The sequence below is a fragment of the Manis pentadactyla genome, chromosome 8 (assembly GCF_030020395.1).
Source record: "Manis pentadactyla isolate mManPen7 chromosome 8, mManPen7.hap1, whole genome shotgun sequence".
Taxonomy (NCBI): Eukaryota; Metazoa; Chordata; class Mammalia; order Pholidota; family Manidae; genus Manis; species Manis pentadactyla.
In genome coordinates this window covers 34,397,271-34,410,428 of record NC_080026.1, presented here as the reverse complement: position 1 = coordinate 34,410,428, position 13,158 = coordinate 34,397,271, and the positions used below count along the sequence as shown (strand labels likewise).

At 38.4% G+C, this 13,158-nt stretch overlaps 1 protein-coding gene across 2 annotated transcripts in view; it reads right to left on the bottom strand.

The window, feature by feature from the left end:
* The window catches only part of MCM6 (minichromosome maintenance complex component 6), a 38,649-nt gene that overhangs the window by 20,106 nt on the left and 5,385 nt on the right, over nucleotides 1-13,158 (bottom strand). For both annotated transcript variants that reach the window (XM_036886631.2, XM_036886632.2), the window contains exons 3-8: nucleotides 11,861-11,971; nucleotides 10,700-10,949; nucleotides 6,928-7,093; nucleotides 6,496-6,641; nucleotides 5,563-5,713; nucleotides 430-571 (exon numbers count right to left, since the gene is read on the bottom strand). In XM_036886631.2, coding sequence (XP_036742526.2) covers nucleotides 430-571; nucleotides 5,563-5,713; nucleotides 6,496-6,641; nucleotides 6,928-7,093; nucleotides 10,700-10,949; nucleotides 11,861-11,971 — 966 coding nt within the window. The remainder of the gene's footprint in view (nucleotides 1-429; nucleotides 572-5,562; nucleotides 5,714-6,495; nucleotides 6,642-6,927; nucleotides 7,094-10,699; nucleotides 10,950-11,860; nucleotides 11,972-13,158) is intronic.

Here is a 13,158-nt window from a genome sequence, read left to right as displayed (position 1 = left end):
GGCTAGGGGAAAAGATTTTTCTAAGTTATAGTACACCATAACCACCGCCAAAAAACAATTGTGAAAATAAAGAGATATGGAAAAATATTTAGGGTAAATTAAAAAATATGTATGTTGTGATTTACAACCATGAAAATACATAGGCATGTATTCAAACACTTGTTTACAAAGATTATACAAAAAGATTATACAAAAATTAAAATAATTCTTTGTTGGATTGTTACAGGCAATTTTTCCCTATTCTAAAAAATTATAAAATATTGTATGTTCTATTAAACAAAGTGTATTTAATCTAAACAAGTTATATATTCAAGGCAGTCATAATTCAACTCCTCCTCTAGGAAAGGCACACTGATTGCACTGTCGGTAGCACAGAAAGCCTGGAACTATGTACATTGTTTTCCTTGCTGTACTCAGGTAAACACTTACTTGAGAAACTGGCTCTTAGCTGTACTTGGGTCACCAACAATGCAAACATTTATGTCCCCTCGAAGAGAGGTTCCTTCCCCTGTTGTCTTTGGAACACCACCAAAAAGCATCAAGAGGACACCCCGTTTCACTTCATCATTGCCTGAAATGAAAACCCAAGGTATTTTTTTCAAAATGAGGCTAAACAATTTCACAAGAAACCTCAGATGTTTTCCATCCAAAAAAATCAGAGAACTGGGAGAACCAAGATGGCGGCGTGAGTAGAGCAGCGGAAATCTCCTCCCAAAACCACATATATTTTTGAAAATACAACAAATACAACTCTTCCTAAAAGAGAGATCAGAAGACACAGGACAACAGCCAGTTAACATCCACACCTACGAGAACCCAGCGCCTCATGAAGCAGGTAAGATACAAGCCACAGCCCGGCAGGACCCGAGCACCCCTCACCCCAGCTCCGGGCGGGAGGAGAGGAGTCAGAGCGGGGAGGGAGAGGGAGCCCAGGACTGCTAAGCACCCAGCCCCTAGCCATCCGCACCGGAGTGCAGACACAGTGCGTGCGTGGGGTGCTGGAAACTAGGGAAACAGGACAGTAAGACCTGTGAGCGGGTCCCTGCAGCTGGCGCACCTGGGGACAAAGAAAAGCGAGTGCTTTTTGAAAGTCTTAAAGGGACAGGGACCCCACAGCAGGACAGAAGTGCCCGAGGACACTTAGCCCAGCAGCTGGGAATCATGGGGAACTCTGGGCACCCGAACCCCTGCAGTGCAGCACGGAGGCCCCTCACAGCAATAAACAGCCTCCCGCCTGTTCCCCCTCCGATGCGGCTCCACCATATTGGAGAAGCAGCCTGAGGCAGGCCATGCCCACAGCAACTGCAACGCTAAACTCCATAGTGGCCGGGCAAGATCAGAAGCCCCGTCTGCACGCAGCTGCCCAGCACAAGCCGCTAGAGGCCGCTGTTCTCCCAGGAGAGGAGGGCCACAAACTGGCAAGAAGGGACTTTCTCTTACCCAACACATGCTCCAGCTCCCCAGAAATATATCTATCGCAATGAAAAGGCAGAAGAAATTGATACAGATCAAGATCACAGAGGCAAACCCTGAGAAGGAGATAGACCTAACCAGTCTTCCTGAAAAAGAATAAAAAATAAAGCTCATAACCATGATGATGGAGCTGCAGAGAAATATGCAAGAGCTAAGGGATGATGTCTGGAAAGAGATTACAGAAATGAAACAATCTCTGGAAGGATTTATAAGCAGAATGGATAAGATGCAACAGGCCATTGATGGAATAGAAACCAGAGAACAGGCATGCATAGAAGCTGACACAGAGAGAGATAAAAGGATCTCCAGGAATGAAACAATATTAAGAGAACTGTGTGACCAATCCAAAAGGAACAATATCCGCATTATAGGGGTACCAGAAGAAGAACAGAGAGAGAAAGGGATAGAAAGTGTATTTGAAGAAATAATTGCTGAAAACTTCCCCAAACTGGGGGAGGAAATAGTTGCTCAAACCACGGAAGCACACAGAACTCCCAACAGAAAGGACCCAAGGAGGACAACACCAAGACACATAATAATTAAAATGGCAAAGATCAAGGATAAGGACAGAGTTTTAAAGGCAGCTAGAGAGAGGAAAAAGGTCACCTACAAAGGAAAACCCATCAGGCTATCATCAGACTTCTCAACAGAAACAATACAGGCCAGAAGAGAATGGCATGATATATTTAATGCAATGAAACAGAAGGGGCTTGAACCAAGAATACTGTATCCAGCACCATTATCATTTAAATATGAAGGAGGGATTAAACAACTCCCAGACAAGCAAAAGTTGAGGGAATTTGCCTCCCACAAACCACCTCTACAGGGTATCTCAGAGGGACTGCTCTAGATGGGAGCACTCCTAAGACTAAATAGATATCACCAGAGAAAATAAAATCACAGCAAAGAAAGCAGACCAATCAAATACTAACTAAAGGCAAAAAATAAAATCAACTACCCACAAAAGCAGTTAAAGGAGGCACAAAAGAGCACAGAATTAAACAACCAACATATAAAGAACAGAGGAGGAGGAATAAGAAGGGAGAAAAAGAATGACCAGACAGTGTTTAAAATAGCTCAATAAGTGAGTTAAGTTAGACAGTAAGATACTAAAGAAGCTAACCTTGAACCTTTGGCAACCACGAATCTAAAGCCTGCAATGGCAATAAGTACATATCTTTCAATAATCACCCTAAATGTAAATGGACTGAATGCACCAATCAAAAGACACAGAACAATAGAATGGATAAAAAAGCAAGACCCATCTCTATGCTGCTTACAAGAGACTCACCTCAAACCCAAAGACTATAGGAACAAAGAAAGACTGAAGGAACAAAACAGCAGCAGAATCATAGAACCTAAGAATGGACTAACAGTTACCAAAGGGAAAGGGACTGGGGAGAAAGGGAGGGAAGGGAGGGATAAGGGTAGGGAAAAAGAAAGGGGGCATTATGATTAGCATGTATAATGTGGGGAGGGCACGGGGAGGGCTGTGCAACACAGAGAAGACAAGTAGTGATTCTACAGCATCTTACTACGCTGATGGACAGTGACTGTAATGGGGTTTGTGGGGGGGATTTGGTGAAAGGGGGACCCTAGTAAACATAATATTCTTCATGTAATTGTAGATTAATGACAACAAAATAAATTAATTAATTAAAAAAAAGTTTATAGATCCTAAGTATCTCATATTCATGCAATATAGGGACATCTAACTAAAACAGGTACTCATTGTCAAAAGGATAGATTTGCAAATAGCTAAAGAAATGTAAGCAGATTCCACATGGCTTAGAGAGCAAAGGGTCCTGCTTTGATGTCAGCATTTATTTGAAGAAGTAGGAAAAGTATTGACATAAGACAGTAGATGGAAAGAGAGTGGTCTGCAGGCTAGTATGAAGTTTCATGATCTTCTGTTAATCACTATTGAAGAAGTTTGTAAAAGTATATAATTTTTCCGATTTTATTTGGAAAAAAGAAGTACAAGTATTCTTTAACCATAAACTCCATATGCCATACTTTACTAGCTTATATACATAAATCCAGCTAAAATATCCAAGGTTTAATGCAAGGAAAATGACATGTTCTGAGAGAAGAGGCAACTCAAAATTTCCCTAACTTGACTAAAAGTTTAAAAAGATTCTTTGACTGTATGACTGTTAAATATTTCCTGAGAAAACAAATAGTATACCTTTGCCTTCCTCAGGAGGGGACTAATAAGTTAGACGATTTTTAAATCTGAAGGAAGTAAAAAACTGAAAAAAAAAAAAAATCCGAGAACTGAAAGCATACAACCAAAATAAAAATACCTGGCTTTAGTCTTGATTTTTGTTCCATAAACAAAGTCACTATCCCAATGTCTTCAGCTGTACTGCAGATATCCATCCAGATGCCCATGCTCACCATTCTAAGAACCTTTCCTTGTCCTGAAGTCCTAGTCCTACTTCTTTCCTCATAAATAAACTAAGTACACCAGAGTCTACTGCATTTGCTAGTCTTTCTAATGGCAGGTCCTGCAGTTCTATGGAGTTTGAGGAAATGGTCTACAGCTAACTTCTTTGGTATCTCCAACAGTGACCAGTGCTGAATACACATACACGCTAACTGAACTGATGTGGATTAGATTAATATGCTGATTGTGATTCACGGCTGCTTCTAAGAACTGTTGATTATTTCAGTATAAGAAGGAAATGCACAATTAAAGATAAAAACGAAACTGAATTTTAGAAATGTGCTATTAAAAAATATTTCTGCTATTTATTTTGACTTTCTGTAAACTCCATCAACAAGTGCTAGGCACATTTACATAAACTACTCCTTAAAAGTAGAAAATTAAAAATCCATTCCACAGACAAAACTGGACTCATGACCTATGAAATAAATGTGTTGGAAATATGGTAGTTTTTAGTCTCCAAATTATTTGATACTCCTCATTTAAAGAGCTTAATTCTCTCCTTAAGTGTAGCTGGACTTAGTAACCTGCTTCCAACAACTAATGACTTATGGTACAAGTGAAGGTGTCTAACTTCTGAGTCTGTGTCCTGAGAAGCACTTTGCTTCCTCCTTGCTTTGCTCTCTTGGATCACATGCTCTGGAGGAAGACAGCTGCTTTGTTGTGAGAGCACTCAAACAGCCCTATGGAAGCAATTCGTGCAGCAAGGAAATGAGGCTTCCAGCTAACAACTGCATCTAATAGTAAGCTCTATGAGTGAGCTCTCTGAGAAGTGGAACCTTCAGCCCCAGTCAGGCCTGCAGAATGACTGCCAGCTGATAGCTTGGCTGCAATCTCAAGACTGAACCAGAACCACCTAAGCCTCTCTCAAATTCCTGACCCACACTGGATGAGATAATGTTTGTTGTTTTAAGCTACTAAGTTTTGGGTTAATGTGTTACACAGCAATAGAGTAATTATAAGGGAAGTGCAGCAGCATAAAAAGAAGAGTAAAGAAGTATGGTCTGAAAATGGAGTTGTATCCTTTGGTACATGAAGGGGATTTTAACGACTGAGCAGCTAGCAACCAAGAGCCAAGAAAGCATCAAAGAAGGATCACCAAAGGTATATGGATACAGTACATGTAACCGAGAAATAGCATGCAATTGCTTTATTTGATCATTAAAAGAGGATAGACACTAATCTAGGATATTGGAATATACTTAAGTGTAGTTCTGCCCTAAAGACAGAGGAAGACTAAATGACCTTTTTCTTTAAAAAAAAAAAACAAGGTAAAATATACATAAAATTTATCATTTCAACCATATTTAAGTGTATAGTTCAGTGGAATTAAGTACATTCACTATCTTATAAACATCACCCCACCCTTTCCTAGAACTTTTCATCCTTCCAAACAGAAATCTACCCATAAACATACCCAGTCCCCTGTGACACAGGTAACCTTCTTCTACCTTATGTCTCTAGGAATTTATTGCATTTTAAGTGGAATCATATATTTTTTGTCCTTTTGTAAATGACTTTTAAGATGACTTCTAACCTACTAAAAATTTTTCATAATTTGATTTGTGTACTTTAAGAAATCAGTTTTTTAATCATCATTTTAATTTCAAGTTTATACCACAAATGGATAGAACCCTTACCATGTATAGTAGGAAACAGGCTGGTACAAAGATTGTGGTATAGGTTTTTATCTTGACTCATTTCAAACACTTTCTCCCACTCCTTCACAGTCATTTGGTTCTTAATGCTCTCAGCTGTCTGCTCTTCATCTCGAAGCTCTTTTCCTCCAAACTGAAGAGCGAAGAAAAGAAAAAACATGAGTATAGAAAAGTCAAAACAATGCAAAAGAGAACGAACTTTAGTATAAACAAAACATATCCTGGGAGATCAACATCAGAAGCTACTGACTATAAAGATCAATCAATCAATCAATCAATCAAATCTCAAATTAGTAAGGCCTAAATTAATCAAGATGCTGATGAGTATGATTTGTCTAGTGAATTAAAGAGCAAAAAAGGGTACCACCATTTTGTATTGCTATCTAAATGAATCTGAATGCCATAATAAAATGTTAATCACTGACATAAAGATGAAAATGAAATAACAGAGTATTATTCTTTTTCCAATACTGGACTATATCAGACTCTCTCACCACTTTTCCATTCAGGACAGAATCAAGTTCTGAACAACTAATACAAGGGTTCATCACTCCCAGAAACAGCAACTTATTTACTTCCCAGATTACTGAATCTTTCTGTTTGTACTTTCTCTGGGAGCACAACAGAGGAACTGTGATAATTAAAAAGTAAATAAATAAGCAGAAAAAAACCCACCATGGATAATTTTAACAATGCTCTTAAAGTACTGAGCTCTCATCAATGAAAATAAGCAAGACTTTCTTTCAATTTCAAAAAAATAGACATGAAAATTTGGATTTAAAACTAAAGAATCAAATCTCAACCCAACCCCTTGCCTTTAACACTTGCCAGATAACTCAAGTTTGAGAAGCTTGTAACTCTGGCGGCTCAGGGGAGGTCTTTTTCAAACTCTGACCTTCTGTTAAGAAGACTCACCCTTGGGTTGGTTGGTGCAACAGAGCAGGCAAGGAAAACCAGCCTGTATGAAAGGTCCCTAACACCAAGGGCCCGGAGTCCTCGAATGCCTTCTGTCTCGTATCCATCAACACCACTGACACGGGAATTAGTTTCTGCACGGGCTCCTAAAAGATTGAATGATAGGTTGTTTCACAGCTCAACTACAAAAGGCACTGAAAATCAAAACTACTTAAATAAATGAAAACTGTTAATTAAAAAATTTCACTTAGGCTTTGCAATTTTTCAGAACAGTACCTTTTGTAGCAAAATTGATTTGTCTTCATTCTCATCATACTTCCTTCTTACTCTCTAACTAGTAGCCAAAAGTTAAACATAGAGGATTCAAGAAGCTAGATATTCTGCAATTCAGGTAACTGAGAACTTGTTAATTTTAAGCCACAGATTACCCACCTGGTGTGCTAAGCTTTGAGATGTCAGGCACAACAATCAGCGTCCCTGTGAAGTCACACTTATCACCAGCTTGAGCTGACTCCACAGCTTCAGCCCTCAGGATCACCTCTAGACTGCGGGGGATACTCCCTCGAGGAAGCTCAGCTTGAGTCTCTTGAATACGGACCTGCAACAAAGACAAATAAAAGGCCAACAGTGAAAAGCAATCTCTTCAAATGTCATACAATCTAAATCAAATGCCACGAATACTGGCATATTCTAAACTACCTTACTGTTTGCAGACTTTTGACATGTGCCAACATTCATCTTAAAAGTTTTCTATCCTAAAACTCAATTTGGTAAGATCTAAAAACTTCACTTACACTTTCAAGAAGTCATTTCTTTTTTCCTCTTTGTTCACATTGACTATGCAGTTATATGTTGTATTCCACCTTCTAAATTTTATGAAAAATTTCACCTATTTTATACTTTCCACCTCAATTCAACTGTTAATATTACTTAGACAAATGCATTTTTACCATGTTATTTGAAAGAAGTTATAAATTGATTTTCACTTGATTGATACTTCGCCCCTAAATATTTCAGCACTCATTTACTAAGATAATCTCTCATGTAACATACTATTACCAAGCCAAGAGAATTAAATGTTCAATTTTGTAATTTCTATTATCTAGTCTATCTTCAAATTTCCCCAGTTATCGAGAATGTCCTTTATTACACTTTTTTTCCTCAAACCTAGAACCAATCTGGATTCATACTTTGTATTTGGTTGTTATATTCTTTCAAATATAAAGCATCTCTTAAGAACCCAAAGTTGTCCATATAGTGTGAGCTCCTTATAAACTAAGTATCAGATTAGTGTAAGAAAACCTAGTAAGATTAAAAACTAAATATTATTTATTTCAGTCTGGTGCTCATTCCTCCCTGCTTGCAGTGCTTTAGCTGCTCCAACTTTTCTTTTCTCTTTGCATATCCCAGAGTTAATAAATTCTGTAGAATCTGAAACATTCCCCTCAACCCTCAATTCTTATGGCTATTACCCACCTTGCACCCAGGTAACATCATCTGACTAATTATTAGTTTCTTGTTAAATACTATATACCACTGACCCATTAGTCTTCCTTTAAAAGAAATGCACTCCCCTCTGAAAATATATTCCCCTTATCAAGATAGGTCCAAACTTTTCAATCTAAGACTCTAAGTACCTCCATGCCTCTTACCAAATCATCTTTCAGATGATCTCCGATTTGGCTCATCTCCTTCAATCATGATAATCCTCACTGCCGTTGACAAACATGTCCATTTTTGACTTTCCTTTTATTCATGACTTCCTCCCTAAGCACCAACTTAAAGTCTTATATCGACAAGTTTCTACTCCTCCAAACTTTTATCAACTCTAGTTAATAACTGTAATAATGGCTACTGTTTATTCTTTGACAAATACACTGTTACAGTCTGAAGGAGATTACAGTCCAAATTATTAAAGGTTAAAACACATTTATGTCTTGAAATTTCCATTATGAATTTTTTGTTTAAATCTGTAGTCAAAGTGGTTGTTGGCCTGAGGAGCTCAGCTAAAGCCCTGGACACTCAGATCTGAGATAGGAGTTTTTTTGGAACCTGGAATGAGGTACCTTCTCCTGAATGATGGTCTAGGTGCCATCTGTTTTTAAACTTTTAACCTGGAACTCCTTATATAGGGCTGGTGGGTGAGATGATCAAAGCTGAAGATGAGTTTGCTGAGAAGCTCCTTGCCTCCCTGCCCTTGACCTGAAGCACATGTCAGGCAGAGGCTGGGTGGGTGACTACTGCCTAGTCTGTTCTCTCTCTTTAGCTCAGACCTGAAGCTCAGTCTGTCCATATCTCTCTACCAATACCAAGGTCTTTCTCTTGTTAGGCCTGTTTCTGTAGCACTGCAAGCTCCCCAACATCTTTTTAAAAATTAGTTAATTAACTTAAGGTGTGTTTTTCTTAATTACCCCCATCCCATTGTTTAACCCCATCCCTGTTAGGAACCTTATTGTTTCCCACCAACTAAGAGTTAAGGTGAGAGATATCTTAACCTGATGACATTCCATTTAAGTCTTAGAAACCTGGCCTGTCCTCTGCCAACCTTCCTGCTCGTCCAGGTGAGAGGAGGAAGAGGCCTCTGGAAGACACCGGGTGCAGCAAAGCTAGGAATTATGTCTGTGTGGACTTCCTGACCATTGAGAATGAGAGGGTGGTGAGAGCAATAGGTTGAAAACGATCATCTGTGAGTCTAGAGAATCTTAAAATCCTCACAGTATGAAGCAGAGAGACCCATAGAGCTGAGTCTCTCAACCTAGGCATTGTTGACATTTTAGGCTGAGTAACTTTTGTAGTGGGGTCTGTCCTGTGCATTACAGGGTGTTTAGCAGCATCCCCAGCCCACTCTAATTATGACAACCTAAATGTCCCCAAGGGGGTAAAGTCACCCTCAGTTGAGAGCCACTGCTCTGGAGTCAAGATTATTTTTCTCCTGAGTGATTTCCCCACCTCACACACATGCCATTATTCATCCTAAACCTGAGCCATGGATGAACCAGGTCTCCTTGTAAACTAGGCTCAGCAGGGCTGCACATAATCTCTAAACAATACCATGTTACTTGTGTGTGAATGGGTTCATGTCTCTGTGACGGAGGTGTATGCTCCATTCTTGCTCTCTGGGGGAGGGGTTCCTGCAGTCTGGAGGCATGAACAGGTATGGTGAAAATGGGAAAGGTAGGAAAGAAAAGCAGTACAATGCAGACAGCCCAGCTTGGTCTCTGTGAAATTTTAAGTGCTATTTCTGTGCCCTAGTCCTAGAACCAGACACAAATACGACTCAGGGAGATTTGTCTGAAGACCAGGTCCCACTCCCTGGCTGGCTGAAGAGTCTGCTTTAGGTGGGAAAGTAACGTAGGCTCAGGGTCTTTAGGCACTTTGTTTTCTCAGGTATTTTTTTGTTCGGGCCCCTTCCTGGCAGGGTGATTAGCAAGGCAGATCAGATGAACTCCCTTTGGTTCTGAGACTGAAAGGTTAGGGGATGGGTTTCTAATTAGCTCTGTAACAGGAAATGTCCTGTTTGATTGTAGTGGGGGTCAGGAATGTGGGAACTTAGGGTCTACTCTGCTTATTGCACTATCCATCCAGTTTGCCCCCACCTACAGTGACAAGTTCTAATTTTTTCAAATTTCAGTCTATTTCTTGCAGTTTTTCTGGGTCTAAGATTTGTCATAGAAATACATTCCCCCCCAAAATAAAATAAAATAAAAATAAAAAGAAATACATTCCCAGTTTGCTGTTAGTTCCAGGCTAGCTAGTTGCCCTAGAGTAGCTTACTAACCTGAGGGTTATAGATCTAAAGGGTTAACAGGATAGGGTAGACAGACAGGGGACTCCTGCCATCTCTGCTCATCCTGATCTATTATTCTAATGCCTATTTCTTTGGATACAGTCTTTGCTTTGGTGCTCTCTCACCTTTAGCTTTCCTACTGCGTATGCTACCATCACTTTAACAATATTTAGAGTGATGGGAGTGGGTTTGAGAGTCATAATTTATGTTAAAGATTTGTTGAACTTTTAAGTACATTTTTCAAATAAAAAAAGTTTAAGCAAAAAAAAAAAATCTGTAGTCAAATTTGATGACCCTTGATGTACATGAAAACTGGGCTTAACATTGCCTAAAGAAGCTTATAAAAACAGTTGCAAGTACCTAGAAGTGTATTATTAGTATAGGCTGCATCTGACCTAAATAAAAGTTGATAAATACCTTTTGAAAGTCAACAAATCTTGACTTATTTGTATCCAGCAGGAATCTCCTTCTGTTGGCACAAACTGGATTTCGGCAGATGTTTGGTTGTGTGTATTTGAACTGCTGTTCTACATCCTTGATCACTGTCTGACAGTCCAGGCATAGGAAAGTTCCACTCACGAGCTCTGGATGAACCGGGTGAGTCCGTACCACCTGCCCACTGATGCGAGTGAGCAAACCAATTCTGGATGAGGTGAGTTCTCGAATTCTGTAAAACAGATGTCCCATTAGTGACCATTCATGTCCACACTGAGAAATTTTATCTGTTTCAATGAAAGGGTTTCAATGATAATTTATGCTTAAAGACACACATGCACACGAGAGAAAAAGTATTTTTTGGACTCTCCTACAAGAATGATTTAGTCAATGTTCCCATTCCAAAATTATACAATGTACATGCATTCACAATAAAATATATAAATCAATATGAAAAAATAAGGACAAAGAAATCAAATCACAATTACAAAGCAGGGTGATCCTATTTTTGTTTCATATGCAAATATATTTTTAATTTATCTACAATTTCTAAATAAGCATGTGTTACTTTTCATAGTAAAGTTATTGGGAAAAAATCATTATACTCCTAAGTTTGGAAATCCTTACTTTATGTCACAAACCCATTTTACATTAAAAAACTTGGTAATTTTATAAGTAATTTCAGTAGTTTAAGTTTTCAAAACATCACTTCAATTTCTTCCAGTAAATTTATTCTTTAAATAACTGAAGGGAATTGTAGATTAACAATAACAAAATTAAAAAAAATACCCTAGAAAAAAATAAATAAAAATAACTGAAGGGGAAATTATTTAAAAGTCATGCCATTGAAGCTCTGACAAAAATTATCAAAGATTCACAAATTTGTGACTGTTCTCAGTTTCCATATTTTCAACTAATTTTTCCCCCAAAGGTCCTCTAAAAGGTGCCCTAAAATACTGAAATTGTTTAACTTACTTCCCATTCCATCTCCCTAGAAAAATATATTTATCCAAAACTAAACTTTCTGTATAACTGGGTGTAATTCTTTACAGACCTAAGATTAAAACCTCTTGAATTTTCTGACAATTTAGTAACACCCATACTACTTGGTGAATTCCTTTTTTTCAAAGAAGGGTTTCTTACTTGTGTCTGGTAGGTAGGTCTTGGAAGGCAACATAAAAATCCTTGGCAAAGGGGATCGCTTTACGGTCTTTGATGAAGGTTTTCAAGGCCCGACATAGGTAAGGATAAACTCTGAAAAGAAAACAAAGTATATGAACTGATATCTTCAAGCAGCTTACAAAAGCTTTCTTCCCCTTCATGCCTAACTGAGACTAAGAATTCATCTGGTCAACAAAGCCTTAGAATTTAACTATGCAGGACACTCCTGTTATCTAGTCTAGGTTTAGGAGTCTCTTTTAATTCTTTCCTACTCCACCACAAATAGATCTAAGACAACAGAAACACCAAAGATAAAATGCTGGACCTAAATATTTATTGTCTTTAAATAATCATTTTGCACCCACACTGCAGGCCACTTCCTGTGCAAGATGAATTTACCTCAGCAGTTTACAATCTAGCCAGGCAGCCTCCCATCTACTGTCAAGACCTAGCATATTTTTCTAGATTTAATTCCTGATTAATAAGAAACAGATGAGGGCACAGGAAGACTCTACATACTTAAGTGAAAGCATGCTGGCAGAAATGTTCCATTTGGCTGGTTAGACTGAAGTATGCATGACCTCCCAATATAAGTTCCTAGAAGCTGCTGCTGTTTGGTTTGGTTTAACAGTGGGATCCTGAAGTTCTCTGAAAAATTAGCTACTTTCAGGTAACAGAACTACTGCATGGCCTGTGCATACAGACTTTTCTATCAGCCCTGATTTTCTACCTCCCTCTCACTTGTCAGTACAACTTTTCTTCCTGCGTATTTTCACAATAAACTCAGCTGCTTAACCTTCCAACCATTCTTGATAGTCAGATGTGACTAGAAACATTCAGACAAGTCCTCCATCTGCCAGTCTACCAGGTAAAGGAAAGGACTACTTGTTCTTACTCATGGATCTCTATTTCTCGTTCACAACTGTCCACAATGTTTATTTTAACTTGATTTTGCTATATAGTCATATTTAATGCAAATGCAAAGATTTGTATAAAAAGATGTTTCTTTCTTTATATAGCAATCAAAAACAAAATGAAACCCTGAATTATTAAATGTAGTGTTTAATTTCTGCCAAAAAAACTCCACCATGGAGCTATTAAAATGTTTTCTAGAGACTTTTACATGATGGGGGAAAATATATTATACTATTAAGTGAACAGGATGCTCTATGGTATGATCCCAATAATTACATATACACGGAAATATTCCAAAATGTGTCAGAAGATCTTTAGGAAACTGTACTTGCAGACCAGGAAGGTTTTTAGAACTTTGCTGCAAC